At 37.8% G+C, this 20,159-nt stretch overlaps 1 protein-coding gene across 6 annotated transcripts in view; it reads right to left on the reverse strand.

The window, feature by feature from the left end:
- The window catches only part of LOC150093872 (intersectin-1-like), a 510,882-nt gene that overhangs the window by 195,446 nt on the left and 295,277 nt on the right, over positions 1-20,159 (reverse strand). For all 6 annotated transcript variants that reach the window (XM_090413144.1, XM_090413145.1, XM_090413148.1 and 3 more), the window contains 2 exons: positions 18,832-18,967; positions 3,164-3,321 (listed from right to left, as the gene is read on the reverse strand). In XM_090413144.1, the coding sequence (XP_090269270.1) occupies positions 3,164-3,321; positions 18,832-18,967 (294 nt within the window). The remainder of the gene's footprint in view (positions 1-3,163; positions 3,322-18,831; positions 18,968-20,159) is intronic.

Consider the following 20,159-nt stretch of genomic DNA (forward strand, 5'->3'; position numbering starts at 1 on the left):
ACTGTAGCTGCCAAACCTTCATTATTTATAAAATATTGCTCAACAGTGAAAATGCGTTGTTCTTTCGTGTAGCACTCCATTTTTAATAACCCTGAACTGTCAGCTGTCACGCTGTCTTTTTTTTTTGTTGGTTTGGATTTTAAATTTAGCGCCACTTCCTTTTCAGGAAGTGGCGCTAGATTTTGGGACACCCTGTATATAAAAAGTAAGTAAAAATATAACCAAGTAAAAAAAAAGAAAGTTTTTTTTTTTACTTGGTTATACCATAAACTAAAGATGCCAAGACATTATATTCTTGGTTTAATCCTTTATCCAAGTGTAAGCAAACAATGTTTGCTCATTAAGTATCTTTAAGACTGGGCTATTGTACACAGCATGCCTATTAAAGTAATGAGACAACAATTATTATATCAAAACAAAGAACTGTATTTGGAATTGTCAATTACACAGATTCAAAATAATCTCCCTCCAACTCCATACAACATTTACATCTGTCGTACAGGTGTTCAAAAGCATGGTGGAAGTCCTGAACAATAACCTCCTTCAGTTTCTGGGTCGTACTATATTGGATGTCTTCAATGTTGCTGAAGTGCTCCCCTATCAAGAGGCATTTCATCGTTGGGAAGAGGAAAAAGTCTGTGAGAGCCAAATCTGGTGGTTGTTCGATCACACGGATCAATTTCAAAGCCAGAAAATGCTCCACAGGCAGTACTATCATGCAACAGAAACCAATTGTTGTCGAGGAATTCTTTCCTGACACATCGCATGCAGGTATACAGAGTTACATTATTCCAAAATAATACTGACCATTCACTGTAGTGCCCTCAGGAACAAATTTGCGAGGAATAATTCCAACAGTGTCAAAAAAAAAAGGGGGGAACCATTGTTTTGACATGTGATTTTTGCAACCTGACTTTCTTCCACCGAAGAGAAGATGTTCCACACCATTCCGTTTCCAGATCAAACCTGGCCTTACAGTCAAGACCTATGGTTTTTAGCAAGGTCATATCGCCAACAAGATCATTCGATTCTGCTTAGATTATCAAGCAATGAGTTTACATAAGATGACATCTGAATTAGGTTCACAAGAACATAATGTTCAACTTTCAGATTCAACAGAAAAGTTGTCTTCAATCATAGCCCATGTCTTGAAGGGGGGGGGGTCAGGAAGTGGCAATGAACTACCATGTTTTGTAGGAAATTTAGGTATTTGATTACATGTTCCAACTTTTCAGAGAAAGCTAGAGATGTTTGTTAAACAGAATTAGCAACTACTTGAATGAACTCTAGGCTCTCTCCATACTTTAATAATAAATATTGAAAAATGTGTTACACTTTATCTTAAATACTGTGCATACCAGCTACAACATCCAGCCCAGTCACATGATGGATGTTGTAGCTGGAGCAGGAGTGATTGTTACTCAGACAAACATACATTCCTGATCAAGAACGTCTTCTTTTTATGAAAAAAGAAGTTGACCTTGAACTGCTAAATTCTGCCAGGGGTAGTCCTAAAACTGAGTAAAAGAACAATATGGATGTCATGTTAAAATGACCAAGTACGAGGGTGGTCTGAAAAGATTCTCGGCCTCAAACATAGATGGCAACACTATCAGCAAGAGATTTTTTTTCTATGTTGGTACATCTGTCATAAGTATCCATCTGAAATTGGTAGTCATTCTATCAAGTAGTTTGTTTTATACAGCTGTCTGAAGCAAAAGTGTTGTCTGTATCCCTTGAAATGGATAAAATTGAGCATTGTGCGGTTATAAAATTCTTTGTAAAAGAAGGTTTAATGCAAAAAGAAATTCATTTGAAGTTCACAAAAGTTTATGGGCACTCTTCTCCTTCATTTGTGACAATTAAGAAATGGGCTGCCGAGTTTAAACATGGCTATAGCATCCTTGAAGATGATCCATGTGAAAGATGTCCAAAAAATGTAACGACACCAGAAATCATTGGCGAAGTGCATGATATGGTGTTGGATGACCAGCGAGTCAGAGTGTGTGGAATTGCTGAGACTACAGGAATTTCAAAAGAACGTCTAGGATATATTTTGCATGAAGAATTGAGTATGAAAAGCTTTGCGCAAGATGGATGCCGCGATTGCTCATAGAAGATCAAAAACGCATTTGCATGAAAATCTCTGAACAGTGCTTAGAGCGTTTTAACAAGAATAAAACTGATTTTATACGTCAATTTATTACTATGAATGAGGCTTGGATTCACAATTACACACCAGAATCCAAACAGCAGTCACAACTGTGGACAGAAGCCGGTTGTTCAGCACCAAAGAAGACAAAGTCTGTTCCATCAGCAGGAAATGTCATGGCATCGGTGATTTGGGATGCTAAAGGCATTTTGTTTATTAATTATCTTGAAAAGGATAAAACAATAACCTGAGAATATTATTCCGTTCTTTTAACTAGACTAGATGAAAATGTTCATGAGAAAAGACCTGGTTTGCAGAAGAAAAAAATAATCTTTCATCAGGACAATGCACCTGCCCACAAAAGTGTTTTGGCAATGGGAAAATTAAGGGATCTGCAGTATGAATTGTTGGAACATCCACCCTATTCCCCAGATTTGGCTCCCTCTGACTTCTATCTCTTTCCAAAACTAAAACTCTTCCTCGCTAGTCAGCATTTTTCTTTGAATCAAGAGGTGATTACAGCTATAGAGGGGTATTTTACAGATCTTACTGAGAACCGCTACAGGGACATGATAATGGCGCTGGAGCATTGCTGGAATAAATGTATTAGTCTTAAGGGAGATTATGTTGAAAAATAAAAATAATTTTGAAATTATAAATTTGTTTTTTCATTGTTACGTTGAGAACTTTTCAAACCATCCTCGTTGATTATTTACTGTACGTTTCAGGAATACCTGAAATGTACAGTAAATAATCAACCAAAAAACCTTTTGCCTAAGGCATTCAGTTTTGTTCTGTGTTGCAATTTGGAATTGTAAAGATTATGTTTACTTTTGAGATTACATATTATCAGACTAAGTGCCAATCAGACTTCATCAGTACAAAACTGAATGCCTTAGGCAAAAGGTTTTTTGGTTGATTATTTGCTCAATAAAGAGTAGTCAAGCAACTCTAATATATTTTACTTTTAGAAATAACATGCACATACTTTAAATAAAGACAAAAACTAACCAATATAACATCGCCAGGCATAATGGAAAGTTCATCCAGATTTCTTGCTTCAAAAGCATATAGGGCCTTATATCTAATCACTTCAAGAGTTCCTAAGTTGTCAGAAGTGACTTGAGAATTATTTTGACTGTTTGGAAGAGAGTTCCTTGCAGGAATACCTGAAACATTTCAGCAATATTTAAACTGAAGTCACAAGTGATGACATTATAACAGTCTGAGAATTACTGGTTTTAGCCAATTGTATATGGTAATAAAAATTTTATGCTTTTAGTACTGGCAAAGTTACTTAGCTGGCAAATTATTTTCAATTAACAAAAATCATCTCCTTTTACAGTGTCACAAATGTGCAGCTAGTAAGTGTATCAAAGTAAATAATTCTGCAAGATTATTCTTTTAATTATAAGTTCCGGTCTTCCTTTTTTTTTTAATTAATCTTACACATGAAAGGTTATAGAACTTGTTACACATTAGTATGCAAATGTTTAAGTCTGAATTTTATCAAATTAGTTTAATAAGTGAGCTTGCTGCACTCACTGTGTTAACTTAAGAACCTTGTGGTTCTTAAGTTATTTTCTGCCAATATGCCTTTTAATAAAAATAAAAGTAAGTGGAAAATATGAAGACGTTGATTCAATAATTTCTCACTGCTGGCATCAATATTCATACTGATAATATTTATATCTCATATGATTTTTCTTCTTTTCACAATAGAAGTATTATCAATCTCAATGATTTAATAAATATATTGCTAATGGCAACATCAACACTGACTAATGAATGATTGATAACCAAGTTTCTTATTGCTAATACAGAGCAAGAGAGTGTGGGAACTACCTGTAAATTAAGCTGAGACATCACAGCCATGTCTCAAGGCCAGATTTAAAAACTCAGATTTCAAGAATTATATATTACTACTGACAGACCTTTTAATTAGTTTGGATATGTTTTAAATGTATTTAAAACATATCCAAACTAACCAATATTACTTTTTATAAATATCACCTCTCACAGATAGTTATTAGGTAATGATTTTTCTCCAGATACTGTAAAATCGTCTGGGAAATAATGCTCTGCATCATCACAGAATTGAAATGCTAGCAGTACATGGCATTATTAGTAGCCCTGCCCTTTTCTTCCTAACATTCACTAAACATTTCTTAAAAATTATAATCCCAAAAAATTATATCCCAAAAATTATAGACTTATTTTTCTATTATGTCATCTATATAAGATTCTCGAGCGAATGATCCTCGTAAAAACTAACAAGGATATTTGATCCACTCCTAATTCCTGAACAAGCTGGGAAAAGTTGTACATCACAAGGTCTTCAACTAACACAATACATTGAGGATGATTTTGAGAAGCGGAAAATAACAGGTGTAATTTTCATAGACTTAACTGCTGCTTATGATATGGTAAACCACTGCATCTTGTTAAGTAAACTGTACAAAATGACAAAAGATCATAAGATAACTCAACTAATTAGATGCCTTCTTCCGAATCGAAGATATTTTGTTGAATTTCAAGGACAATGTAGTCGTTGGAGGAATCAGAAGAACGGTTTCCCTCAAGGCAGTGCTCTCGCCCTGATGATTTTTAACATCTATACAAATGACTAGCCTCTCCCCAAAGATACAAAAAGTTTTATCTATGCTGATGATTGTGCCATTGCCACTCAGGCAGATCATTTTGAGAGTGCAGAACAAAAGCTCTCTGAAGAACTGATTGAACTTGACCATCACTATAGTGAAAACCAGTTGAAACCTAGTTCCCTAAAAACCCAAGTCTGCGCTTTCCATTTAAAGAATAAACAGGCGACAAGGAAACTAAAAATAACTTGGGAGAGCACTTACTTAGATCATTGTCCAACATCTAAATATTTATGGGTAGCTTTAGACCGTGCTCTCACTTATGAAAGACATTGTATAAATACAAAACAAAGTAACTATAAGGAATAGTATTCTCTAGAAACTATCCAGCACTACCTGGGGAACACAAGCTAACAATGAGAATCACTGCCTTGGCTCTATGTTACTTGGCCGCAGAATACACATGCCTGCCCTACATGGTATAGATCCTGCCATGTTAAGCAGGTGATGTCGCCTTAAATGAGACATGTAGACTCATTACTGGTTGTTTGAGACCAACACCTCGTGAAAAAATTGACTGTTTAGCTAGCATAGCACCTCCAGATATGAGATGCGAGATGACGGCTAGAAATGAGAAGCTAAAGGCATCTGTGTCTAAAAACCATCCTCTATTTGAATATCAACCTGCCCATCAATTGTTAAAATCCAGGAAAAGTTCTCTTCATACCACCGAAAGCCTTACTGAACCATTCCAAAAATGAAGTCTAGCCTCATGGAAGACAAGAAACAATCACCTTACAGATTGGGTTGTACCATCTGAAAGTCTTCCACCAGGCCACAGAGAAAATTGGACTATCTGGAAAGCTTTAAATAGGCTGCAATGTGGCATTGGAAGATCCGAGGATAATGTAAAAAATTGGGGACTCTCAAACTATGGCTCACCTCTTGAACTGTAGGTTATGTCCCATTAGTTGTACAATGGATGATTTGATTAATGCGATACCTAATGCTTGTGATCTGGCCAAATTCTGGGTAACAAAAATTTGATGGACCTTCTAGTGTACTTTTACTTAGTGTATTTATGATGTAAATTGTGTTTTTTTCTTTTATTTTTAATTCCAATACATAATCAATTATTTTTTGTAAATTTATTAGTATTTGAACTATGTTGCTTTTGACACAAATAAAGTAAACTAAACATTTCCGTATATTGGGGATTAATTACTACTTTCTTTAGATCAGTAATGACAAAACCTATTGTTTTCTTTTTCTTTATGTTGATTTTCTCTCTAACAACTCAAAAGAGTTCATCATCATTCTTCTAGTAGCGCCACTGTGGTACTCAATCAAAAAGACTACAAAGGTAAGCTAAATTCTTTAGTACTAGACCGTACTACTTACCTCCCCATTGAATATAATCCGACCAGCTCTCAGATTAGAACTATCCACAGACTCCTTAAGAAAGTCACTTCTTGGCCTGTGGAAGTCACCAACAAACTTAAACCTTATAACTCTAGACCCCCCCCCCCCCCCCCGATTATATGGACTCCCAAAAATACATAAACAAAATGTGCCATTGCGTCCCATAGTGGATGGCATTGATTCCCACACATATAAATTAGCCAAACATTTAGCCAAAATGCTCACACACTACACTGGCAACACACCATCACACATAAAAAACTCAGCCCACTTTAAAGCCAGTATAGAAAACCTCACACTCCAACACACTGACATAATGGTCAGTTTTGACGTCTCCTCCCTATTCATTCACTAATGTCCCACTCAAAGAAACCCTTGAGCTCATCCAAGCCAAGTTTCCTCCCGATATCTGAGCCCTATTTCAGTTCACAATGAACTCAGGCTATTTCGTTTGGGAAGGAAAGTTCTACGAACAGATAGAGGGGACAGCCATGGGTTCACCACTTTCCCCACCTTGGCCAATTTCTTTATGGAGACATTTGAAGCCTTAAACTCCACCCCACAAAAACCCACTATTTGGCTTCGTTATGTGGATGATGTGTTTGCTATTTGGCCACATGGCTCAGACACACTCCACTCCTTCCTAGCACACTTAAACAACCAACACCCCAGAGTCCAGTTCACCTTAGAAAAAGAGGAAAACAACACTCTCCCCTTCCTAGACACTTTAATCACCCGCCAGCTTGATGGATTTTTGGTTTTCTCTGTTTACAGAAAACCCACCCACACTGGCAGATACATTCACCAGCAATCCCCCCCCCCTCACAACAATATGGGGGGTGATAAAAACACTATATAACAGGGCAAAATTAATCTGCTCAGATGACAAGGCCCTGACTATTGAACTAAACCACATCCTCAACACTTTCTTAGCCAATGGCTATAACCCCAAAAAAATCCAAAAAATACTAAAACCTGTAAACCACAACCCCCCTCCACAATAAAGATTACACCAAGTCTATCACCATCCCCTACATCCAGGGCACCTCTGAGAAAATAACCAATATCCTCAAAAAATATGACCTTACTTCCTGTTACAGACCATATAAAAAGTTGGCATCCCTTATCCGCTCTACCAAAGACCAACCACTTCCCCTAGACCTACCTGGTGTATACCAGGTCCCTTGCAGCTGCAAATTGTCCTACTTTGGCCAAACAGGCAGAACAACAAATATCAGGATTTCAGAACACCAAGACTACATCCGGTTTCACCAGTACAGCCGCTCTGGGCTGGCAGACCATGCCTTAGATACCCACCATAAAATTAGTTGGAAGAAAACAAAAATAATTCATTGCAGCAAGTTTAAATACGAAAGATTATTCAAAGAATCTTCAGCAGCTCTAAAAAACGTTCCTAACCTCAACAAATTTGGGTGCATGAAACTGCCCCAAATTTGGGAGACTTTCATTATGAGAACTTCAGCCCAACTGCCAAGGCTACCAAATTAGCCCGCAAGAGGGCACCATTAGGACTTTAGGAACAATATTAGTTTCTTGCTTTCTTCCTCATTTGCTTTGTGTTAGTTCCTGAGCGCACATACCATATCTTTATGTTCCTGAAGATGGCAATGTGACGTTGCCGAAATATAGAAGTTATTCATTAAAGTTACCTTTAATTAATATACTTTATATGCGTTGTTAATTCCGTAAACTAATTACCAGTTATGTCTAACCAACGTATAAGTCTTGCTACTAGAATCATGATCATCCACGGAGATGCAATCGCCAAAAGATGCAAACTTTTCCTGAATGTAAAGGTGCCTAAGTAAAGCAACTTATTACTTAGAAGAATCGCACCTGTTTTGGGTTTCTAAGTCTCAATAACATCAATTATGTCTAATTCTTATTTTAATTCCACATCTTTTGTGTTAATGTCTCTTATGTTGGTGGTGCATATTTTCAGTTCTGCATAAATCATATATTTCCCATATACAAACACTCAGGATTTAAGCAAGTTGTTGAAAGTTTTTTTCATTTGGTTAAAAATTAAATTAAAGATGCTAAGAAATTGTATTCTTGTTTAATCCTTTATCCAAGTGTAAGCAAAGTTTGCACACGAAGGATTAAACAAGAATCAAAAGTTGAGCAGCATTCAGAGGTAAACTGAAGATTCAAATATACAAATATTCTTAAAGAAAAAATAAGAGTTTGAATACAAGAACCAAATCTTAGAGATTCAATGGCAGACTGAACAAAACATCACCGGCCTGGTTGGCCGAGTGGTTAGTGTATCCACTCTCTAGCCAAAAGGATGTGGGTTGGAATCCCGCCTTGGGCATGGATGTTTGTGATTATCTGTGAAAATACTGGTGGTGGTGGTGGTGGGCGATAGATGGTGTTGGTGTAATTGTGGTTCGTTATAGTTGGTAGATTGAGTGGTGGAGAGTTGTAGAGTAGGTGCCCCCCTCCCTCGACGAGTCTTTGGATTCCCTGGAGGTGTCACGTAATAATAATAATAAAAACATCAATTCAACCAGAGAGGCATGCGATGGACTAAAGAACATAAAGATGAGTCACGGAAAAGAATAAAATTGACTGAAACTTTGTAGCAAGTAAGTTGGCATTGTGCTGTGAGAGAGAGAAGTACTGAAAGCAATGTACAAAAGTAGCTAAACAAAAGTCATGGAAAGATTTTTGTAATAATACAGAGTGCATATATCAGAAAGGTCTCAAAATATTCTGAAGGCTATTGAAAAAGCTTAGAAATGGAGAAAGAATACTGTAAAAGGAGTCAGAGATGAGAAATGTGGCATGAAACTGACATGTTTGATGGCCTTTTCTACCACAAGTATTGATATGTACTCCTGATCGCATTTCCCTTGATGTCTGGAGTAATTACTTTGAAAGATTGTTAACTAAACAAGCAGTAACAGAACAGTGGTAGTAAACATTCAAGGGAAATGCAATCAGGACTATATATATCAATACCTTATGATAGAAAAGGCCATCAAACACCATCATCCTGTACCTCCATCAATTCTAACTGCTGACTTATAACATCAATATAGCCTCTGTACTTCTAGAAGCACTTCATCAGGTCCTAGGGTGAGACAATAAAAGAGCTCTTTTTAGTTCCTCTTTAACAAATGGCTGACTGAATGGCTCAAGGTGATTGGGAGAAAAATTTAGCCTTTGTTTCTCTTATTGCTTTTTCAGTATTAAAAATTCAGGAGGATATGAAGCCGTTGCTGAGATTCTGGCAAATTTTTTTCCCAAAGTGTCTGCATAGCTTTGGGATCAGCAATAACACTTCCATTATGGTCTAAGGTAGACAAATGGTATGTTCTATATCTACCTTTCATTTTTTGGATTTTATCCCATATAATTTTTGCACTGGTCATTTGATTAATTGATGTGGTAAATTGGATTCAGATTGTTTTTGACTCTGACAACTGACATAACATGCTTTGGTCCAAGCATGCTTAAAAGCTATTAAGTTTGATGTGGTGGGGGTATCTACAAAATATACCCCATGCTTTGTGCTGATCTTTTTTTTGGCTGTTTGGCATTCTGGATTCAATCAAGGCTTTGGATGGTGGAAATCATGATGATGTTCCTGGAATACAGGCTGTTGCCACCTATACAATGCAGTCTGTCACATACTTTATTACTTCACTGATAGGTGTTTGACTGATGGTATCAGTATTAAATTTAAACAAGATGGGAAAAAGTCTTCCAGTCAGCCTCGTCCATTTTCCATATGGGCATCTGTGTAGGGGAACATGGTTCCTGTGAAGACATTGTGCAAAGAACAGAAAAGTGATCGCTTACATATGTTTTCTTTGACATCCCATGTGAGCACTGGAAGAAAGTATTGTCTATTATTCCAAAGAGAGAGAGGTCATTATTGTCAAGAATTCTTTCAATGATTCAACCTCATCTATTTGTGTTGGCACTACCTCACAGAGTATTGTGACCACTAAAGTCACCCATAAGAAGTATGGGTTCAGGCAGTTGCAAAATAAGGTTATCAAGATTGATATCATTTATCTCAGCACTTGGTGGTAAACATACTGCAATAAGAAATCTCATGATAGGTGAATCACTACTACTTACAAAGCAGTATTAAGTTCGACATGATGGAAAGGAATATGACTGCCCACTAGGATAGTTCCTTATGAATGAGCAGGACCACCTCCATTTCTGCCCTTGAGTACAACATGAAATTCCTTAAGGCAAGGTCCTCGTTGGGTCTTAAGTATGTTTCTTGTACACAGAAACAGAAAGATTTATTATTATTATTATTATTATACAGGCCTCCATGGAGTCAAGAGACTCATCGTGGGAGGTCCATCCTAGGAAGCACAAAGTCAATCATATCACTCATTGACCATTCTTGCTCTCACCACTCTATCAGTCAATGCATTCCATGGTTCCTCCACACAAAGAAACCACTCCTCACTCTCTTGCTCACAGCTCCCTTTTGTAACTTCCAGGGATGGCCCCTTGTCATCGCTTCTTCCAGTGGCTCCACTAAGTGAAAGAACTCCCATGTGTCCACCCTGTAACTGCCTCTCAACAGTTTAAAAGGCTCGATTATATCACCTCTCCTTCTTCATTCCACCAAACTATGCACTCCACATTACCTCAGTCGATCCTCATAACTGACATTGTACAGTCCTGAAACCATCTTTGTTATCTACCTCTGTACTCTTTCCACAGATAATTTATCCTCTTCAAATCCTGGGGACCAAATTTGAGAACAATAGTCTAAGTGTGGTCTGATCAGGGTCTTATACAATGGAATGATAACTCTTATCTATGTAGGTTAGCATCCATCTCAGCATTGCAGCATATCAATGTATCCCAAACTTCAAGACTTTACATTTTGCTGCATTAAACTGACACCCTCATTCATTTACCCATCTGTCTAGTTTATTCAAATCCTCTTGCAGGACCACCACATCTGCTCTATTACTAATAACCCTTCCAAGCTTCACATCATCTGCAAACAACTGAATAATCCCCTTGCAATCCATTGACAATGTCAGTGATATAAAGGTTAAACAATACAAGTCCCAGTACTGAGCCGTGTGGAACCCCCACTTGTAACCTTTTGCTTCCTTGATATTGTCCCACCATACACAACTCTCTGATACCTCTCAGACAGCCAATCCTGAATCCAGTTGAATAACCAGACATCTAAACTAATAGCCAGACATGCTGCAACTTAAATATAAAGTTATGATGTGACACCCTGTAAAATGCTTTTCCAAAATCCAAAAAAAGGCAATGTATGCCTTTCCTTCATCAACTGATCTTGTCACTTTATTATAAAAGGCAATCATATTACTTAAGCAAGAGCGCCCCCTTAACAAATCCATGTTGATTCTGACAGATAACATTATCCTCATCTGCCCAATGCTGTATATAGTCCCTCACTAATTTCTCCTATAATTAGACACTTCCAGTCTGCTACCACCCTTATGCAATGGCACTATCTTACCTTCCTTCCATTCCTTGGGTACCTTTCCAGTAGCCAGACCTTCAATGAAAAGCCAAACCAAAGGAGCTGTCAGTTTATTAGCACATTCTCTCAAAACCCATGGTGAAATACCATCCAATCCCACAGCTTTACTGACATCCAGAGAACTCAGTATTTGGAACACACTCTCCTCTTGCACCTCTAAACCTGCCCTATCCCTATAATATTAAAACCTATTTCTCCAGGATGAAATACTAAAATAAAGCGTTCACTGAACAATTCCACTATGTCCTCTGCATCAATCACACTATTCCCATTTTTATCCCATCCCACAATGTCATTCTTCCACAATCATTTCTCCTCCTACTAGCACATAGCTAAAAAATTCCTAGGATTTTCTTTGGATCTTAGTGCCAATCTCTTCTCATATTCCAGTTTTGCCTTCCTCACAATACTAGTCACTCTCCTGGCCTGAGTCTTATATTCTTCATGCATCTGCTCTCCACCACTCTCCTTATATCTCTTCCATAATGTCTTTTTCACCTGCAGTTCCTGTTTGATATTGTTTGTCATCCACTTTATACCAAATTGTGTCCGCTTCTTCACTAGTGGAATACAGCTTACTACGAGAGAGAAAAGTTCTTGGCCTCGGCCATATATGGCAACACAATCAGCAAGAGATTTTTTTCCTAAGTTGGTACATCTGTCATAAGCATCCATGTGAAATTGCAAGTCATTCTATCAAGTAGTTTGTTTTATACAGCTTTCTGAAGCAAAAGTGTTGTCTGTATCCCTTGAAATGGATATGGATAAAATTCTTTGTAAAAGAAGGTTTAATGCCAAAAAAATTCATTCGAAGTTGCTAAAAGTTTATGGGCACTCTTCTCCTTCAATTTTGAGAATTAAGAAATGGGCTGCAGCGTTTAAACATGGCCGTACCAGCGTTGTAGATGATCCATGTGAAGGATGTCCAAAAAGTGTAACACCACCAGAAATCGTTGATCAAGTGCACGATATGGTATTGGACGACTGGCAAGTCAAATTGCATGAAATCGTTGGGACTATAGGCATTTCGACAGAACGTGTAGGATATATTTTGCATGAAGAATTGCATATGAAAAAGCTTTACGAAAGATGGGTGCTGTGCTTGTTCACAGCAGATCAAAAATGCACTCGCATAAAAATCTCTGAAGAGTGCTTGGAGCATTTTAAAAGAATAAAACTGATTTTGTGCATCAATTTATTACTATGAGACTTGGATTCATCATTACACACCAGAATCCAAACAGTAGTCAAAACAGTGGACAGAAGCCGGTTGTTCAGTGCCAAAGAAGACAAAGTCAGTTCAATCAGCAAGAAAGATCATGGCATCGGTGTTTTAGGATGTTAATGGCATTTTGTTTATTAATTATCTTGAAAAGAGTAAAACAATAACTGAGGAATATTATTCTGATCTTTTAACCAGACTAGACGAAAAAATCTGTGAGAAAAGACCTGGTTTGCAGAAGGAAAAAATCATCTTTCATCAGGACAATGCACCTACCAACAAAAGTGTTTTGGCAATGGGAAAATTAAGGGATCTGCATTATGAATTGTTGGAACATCCACCCTATTCCCCAGGTTTGGCTCCCTCTGACTTCTATCTCTTTCCAAAACTAAAACTCTTCCTTGCTGGTCAGCGTTTTTCTTCGAATCAAGAGGTGATTGCATTTGTAGAGGGATATTTTGCAGATCTTACTGAGAACCGCTACAGGGACAGGATAATGGCACTGGAGCATCGCCGGAATAAATGTATTAGTCTTAAGGGAGATTATGTTGAAAAATAAAAATAATTTTGAAATTATAAATTCGTTTTTTCATTGTTAGGCCGAGAACTTTTTAGACCACCCTTATATTGCTACTAACAAATATTCCTTCACAATTCATAAGCACTAATGATATCCTGGCCTTCCAATTCCGCCCTCCGTGGAATTGTCCGATATCGAGTTGATATCTAATTCCACATATATTCCCTTTTCTTTGATACTCCTGCATGTCTATTCATCTTCCAAGTCAAAACCACATGGTCACTCTCTCCAACTTGGGGAGAGAGAGATGTCATCTCAGTTATTATCAGCTCTTCTGATGCTATGACCAAATTCAAACCTCTTGAACTTCTTGTTCTCTCTATTACATGCTGCCTAAGACATTTGTCCCTCAAGAATTCTAGAAATTCCATTCCCTTATTACTACATGCATTTTCCTCTTCCCAGCTTATACTGCTGTAGTTAAAATCACCAATAACAATCATTCTTCTTGTACTTGCCAAGCTCAGCTGCCTAAACATCTCCTGCTCCACACCCTCTGTACTCCTTGGCTTGTAGCAACACCCCACTAAATATCCTGTCTTGTCCACCTCTACCTCACACCATATGCTTTCAAAACCATTAGTATCACTGCCTTCCAAAGCCTCAATTCTTAGAGGCTTTGGAAGGCAGTGATCCTGCCAAAAAATTCTGTACCCTGTTACTTCTATTCCTCTTATTATATCATCTTCCATCAACCACATCTCAGTGATACCAATAATCTTTGGCCAAGCTGATGCTATCAGTGCCACCAATTCATCTCCTTTATTCTGGATACTCCTGGCATTAATATAAAGCATAAAAATGTTACTGCTTCTATATTTATCATTATCCCCTCTAGACCCTACTGGATTACAGCAGGGGTAACAAGAAGTTACCCCTGCTGTAATCCACCCTGGAAATTCTAGTTTTCCTGCATTGACACACAGACTCGTTCAGAAAACAGCAATCTCTCTCCAGATGTCTATGTCCTTCCTCATTCAAATGCAAGCGGTCTCTCGCATACAATTCGTTTCTGCCCTCCAAGCATCCACATATTCCAATCCTCTCTTCGGACACATTCTGGCTATTATGTTGTTCATTATTACTGCTCTTCTGCTAAGCTCCTCATTATCATATCTGGGTAACACACACACACACACACACTATCTTTCCTCTCTGCATTTTCTTTTGTACAACCTCAAGCATGAATCTCAGATCTCTTGCCACTCAATTTACACCGCCTCTCAAGTCATTCGTGCCCACCATCACAATCATTTCATCCATCCTTTCACCCTGCTTAATTGCCATAGTCACACTTTCTATCGTTCCTCCAGGCAAACAAAACACTCCTCTGGTATCCTATCTTGCACACCACGGATCATCGAGTCTCCATACATCACACCTCTTACCACTCTGTTCTTTGATTGCTCACCTGCACCCCCCCCCAACCCTTCCTCTCAGTGTTCCCTTACTACATGCTGTCCTGGCATCACTCTATCCCTGGTTCCAGCACTCCCTCGCATTCTTATAATTTCCTCTCTCTGACTCTTTCCATTCTCTCCTCTTTTATCATTCCCGTAACACTCTCATTCCTTCTCTTCTGTTTCTATTCTCTCCTCTTCTATCATTCTGTAACTCTCTCTCACTCCTCCTCTGATTTGCCTTGCATTCATCTCTTCCATTTGCCTACGCTCATCTCTCATCTCATTCCGGAGACATTCCACCTCCTCTTTCAACTCATCTATCTCTCTCTGCAAGTTAGTCACCATTCATCCTCTCAATCAAGACCATCTCCGAAAAACTTCACAATCATTCACGTCTTCCACACTCACCCCCCCTCTTATTTTTTCATTCACATTTTGCTCGTTATTCTCACTTATTACATTACTCGTCTCTCGAGATTCTTCCGCTCCTGATGCAACGAGGTCGGTTATTGTAATATCTAACTCACTGAATTCCTCCCATTGCCTACATTTCATGCATATACACACTCCCCCTTCTCTCACCTGCCACATATCCAACTGCTGGGAAGCATACTTCTGCAACACAATCATGATATCGTGAATATTCTGCCGAAACCCATGACAATTCCATTGTAAAAATTTTCAACCCATCACAAAGCCACATGTGCATCCATGTGTGGCTTCCTGCCCATAACAAAGCCACACATGGATGCACACTGACTGGCAAGCAATGATTGCATTCAGGAGTGGAATACCAGGGCTACCTGGACGTTATATCAGCACAATAGCAAGCCTTGGATCCCAACCCTGGGATCATGGGGGTAAGAGCTTACTGCAACATTGTTTTGGCTTTATAGATGTCTGGTTTTCAGGAGGTTGAGGGCTTACCTTTGTCAGGTTTATATTAATCAATTGTTTTGGGAAAGTATGGATGCCCAGTGTCCATCTTTTCCTCTGATAAAATATTCAATACATTTTTTTTCTGTGGGGAATGTCTGGTGGTTTATGTTCAAGATATCTTTGCCATAATTTTTTTGACAAGTGGGTTCTCATTGAATGGAACCATTTTTAAAGTTGTCTCTGGAGTAGGACCGTAGGTCATGCAATTGATGCACTCAACAGAGAAGCACTTGTGATCATAAAGTTCGGGTATGGTGAAATTAGCAGATAGTGGAATAGATACGAGTTTGAGTTGCTATTGACATTTTCTTAACTGTTACCTTCTCAGCATCTCAGAACAGGTATGGTGGTGGCTTTCTTTTTGCATCATGATGTATGTTTTGTTCTATTTTGATTTTTTGCATTTCTTTTTCATCTTTCCACTTCTGACATGCACAAGAGTAAACTGAATGATCTCCCTGACAGTAGACACATTTGGCTTTTTTTAGCAGAGCAAGATTTGTTATGCTCTTTACTACCACACTAGGACAAGGTGGTAAAGCCATGACAGGCAGTATGGACATGCCTATATTTCTGACATTTAACAGGACAGTTGAGATACCCTGCTTTTTCAGATGTTGGAGGCTCAGATGTATCAAAAGTAAGGATGATGTTACTGGTTGGAACCAGGTGACCATCCCTATGTATCAGGATGAGCCTCACACCTGTCACTCCCTGATCTTTAAGCTCTGAACATATTTGCTTATCAGGAACATCAAGGAGATCCCATTCTGATATCACTCCTCTACAGGAATTGAATGTTTCATAAAGTATTACTGTGATTGGTATTCCACTCATTGATCTTGATTCCAGTAGTTTCTCAGACACTACTGGAATGTTGCTGACATGATGTTTCCACAAGGATATTACCAGAACATAATTTCTTAACAGTTTTGGGAAGTTCTGTCAATCCTAAACCCCTTCGAATAAAGAAGGGTGACACGTTCTCTATTGGCTTCTCACCTGTTGTATAGATGATCAAAATCACTGGCACATTTATACTAGTATCGTATATCTTTTGTTTTTTACTTCAGTAACCAAACACAGTATCTACAGTATCAGTATCTAGTTGGGACTTCATTAGGGCTCCCTAAAATGTCTGAGGATGAATGAGTTTTTGGTTTGGCAACAGAGCTTCCTACCCATCACAAAGCCACATATGGATACACACTGACTGGCAATCAATGACTGCATTCAGGAGTGGAACACCAGGGCTACCTGGACGTTATATCAGCACAATAGCAAGACTTGGATCCCAATCCTGGGATAACAGGCTTACCACAACATTGTCGACCCTTGCAGGAAAGCCTACTAGCCAAATGATCCTGGCCAAGCCATCCAGAACTGCTTGTCTTACCAAAGCAGTGCAAGACTATCAGGTACCCCCCCCCCTTTCCAGATATCTGCAGGTTGCACCACATGGCAAACATGGTGAGAGAGGGTTGGTGGTCTGGAAGAAAGGATAGTCAAAAAGAATTAGAAGTAGAGCAAAGAAAACAGGAAGAAAAGTTCCTTCATCATGAACAGGTGCCCCACAGGGAGGGGATATCTAGAAGGAAGAGGATAAGTTATTAAAGTATGAGAGAGTCATAGAGTACTATGGCATTGGTAGGGAAAGTAAAGCTTCTGGTACAACATGTAGCAAATGACCAGAAGGAACTGGTGATCCAATGCAAAGGGTAGAAGGCAAACCATAAGATGATAGATTGTAAGTAAGCTCCAATGCCATATCCAATTAAATGTCATGGAAATGTCAAGAACAGCTACAAGTTTCTCCAAATGTTTCCATGGTTTGTGTCCAAAGGTGGTTAACGCTGGCAAGGAGATCTATTGTAGAGCAAAATGCCAAAATTCATATATGTGGGAATGATTGGTAAACCTCCAAGCGATGAAGGGAGCTGCACCACATAATTCAAAGATAAAGTAATCATGGATACTGATGATTTATTCATTATTTTTTGGAGACTAAAGATAAGGATAATGGAATGATGACTTTATGGCCAACTTTTATATTGCCCCCCCCCCCATTTTACATGGGCTATATATAGGCTTGCTTCCAATACTATCATACAGACACCACACAAGTATGACATATTGTAAAGATATGGAATGGGTGTTAATTCTGGAGCACTGACTGAACAGAAAATGAAGCTCATTTTTCTATCTTTGTGTTTTAAAATGGTCACTGCTCATTTTTTAAGGTGTGAATTATGCCTATTTTTTTGTAATGAGGTGAGGCATGAAGATAGCATACAGTGTAGGATTTCAATAAATGTCCAACCAATATTTTTTTAGGCTTTCAAATGGATTATTTGCAGGTTAAACCACATTTTTTGGTCTCCTTTGTTCTCTTGAAACATGTTGATTATTAAACACCTACACTGTATTTTCCTCTGATGAGGCCAATCAGCTGGAGAATGGTAGAGGGACAGTAACAAGCGAGATGGAAAATAGGGTTATTCTGCAGAATTACAGCTGAAGCAACTAAGTCTATCAGATCATTGTACATCTGTCTTTAACTGCATGTGATCTTATAGCCAGGATGAAAAACTCAAGTTTCCAGAAAGAAAAATACTGACATCTACACATGAGTAGGCAGTCACTCTATCAAGAATACAAGAAACTTGCCATTGTTGAGTCACATAATGAATAACACACATTTTCTTAATTTGGTAAATGATGGCTAGAAAGCAGGCAAGAAGCCAGTACCGGCAAGTATCGATAAGCAGGAACTAGAACCAACAATTATAAAAACAGCACTGCTTTCATTACACTAAGTGAACTATTTCTTTTTTTTTTTTTAATGGTGAGTTGCCTTCAAGGATTCTAATAAGATTAGAATCATATTAGAATTGGAAATTCTAATATGATTAGAAAATTAGAAATATTAAAATATGCCAATGAAACTTAAAATCTGGTTAAGTTATTTAAGAATAAATCCTACCAGTTTCCTGAACAGTTTTGTTTAACTGCTCATCATTGAGATTTCTTCTTTCATTAATCTGATGTTTCTTCTGTTCATATTCCTGAAGCAATCTGTCATGGTTTTGAATAAGATCACTCAGTTGCTGTTTAAGTGCCTAGTAAAATGAGACAAGAAAAAGGCCAATTTTAATTATTTTAATTTAGATTAAAGAAGATTATAATGTGGTAGAAAAGACTTGCTGCAAACTGGCCAATATAATGCTTCTCCAGCATATAATAACATACACAAATGGAATTTAGATGAGGGCAACATAAAAAATATCAGTAACTCCATTAAGAGAATAAAAATGTCTGTCTGTGCAGTGCACTATAATAAATGATTATCAAATGACTAATAAAATTAAGTGAGCTAGAAAGATAAATAGTCTTGAATGCAATCGTCACAAAATATCATCCTGTCTCATATATGCAGAGACAGGATGATATTTTGTCATCACTATCTCATATATTGCTCTGCATATATGAGATAGTGATGACAGACAAGTACCAGGTACTCAAATGCCTAATTCTACTTGATCTGGTAATAAAACTAGTTGAGTCGGATGAACTGCTTCTCTTTTTTGTTTCTTCTCTATAAAGATCTGTTAAGGTCAACCACCACTGATGCCAATAACATCTGTTACCTCAGAGTTAAAACCAAAACTAAATAAACAGTGCTAGGTAGTAGTTTTGGCAAAATACTTGTCTCGCAGTAGAGAGGTGAGCAGTACAAACTATGTGGCATAACTACTACCTAGCACTGTTTATTTAGTTTTCTGTCAATAAACAGCACCAATTTCTGGTTCAATCCAATCCTTCAAATCCAGAATGCATCCTAACCATATTATTGGCCAAAGACCATTCATACATGCTGATTTAACTCTTCTCCCATGAGTCTTAGATGTTGATTGCATTCCAGATTTTTATATACTTCTGAAATGGGAATACCTAATCTAATTTGTAACTCCATGTCAACTCTCATTCTAGGAAACTTGTAGCAACCATAGGAATACTTTGTTATAGTAGATAGTTTGCTATAGTGAATTTCATTACTTTTGGCATTATGGTAAGGACTTTTCAGTAATTTGAAAAGTGAGCAAGTTTGTTAAAGCAGAGTTTGCTACAGTGATAGTCAATCATACCTCTCTCTCTCTCTCTCTGATGCCTATTCAACAGCCACCCTCTTATCTATGTCCACAGCTTCATATCTAGTCATATTTGTTCCAATTTATATCAAATATCTTATCAAAATCTATACAGGTATCGTGGCTATTTTCTCTATCCAAATCAACAGTACCATTATTAGAA

This window comes from Typopeltis vanoorti, chromosome 23 (assembly GCF_054136105.1).
Source record: "Typopeltis vanoorti isolate ZY-2024b chromosome 23, IOZ_Tvanoo_1.0, whole genome shotgun sequence".
NCBI classification, from domain to species: Eukaryota; Metazoa; Arthropoda; class Arachnida; order Uropygi; family Thelyphonidae; genus Typopeltis; species Typopeltis vanoorti.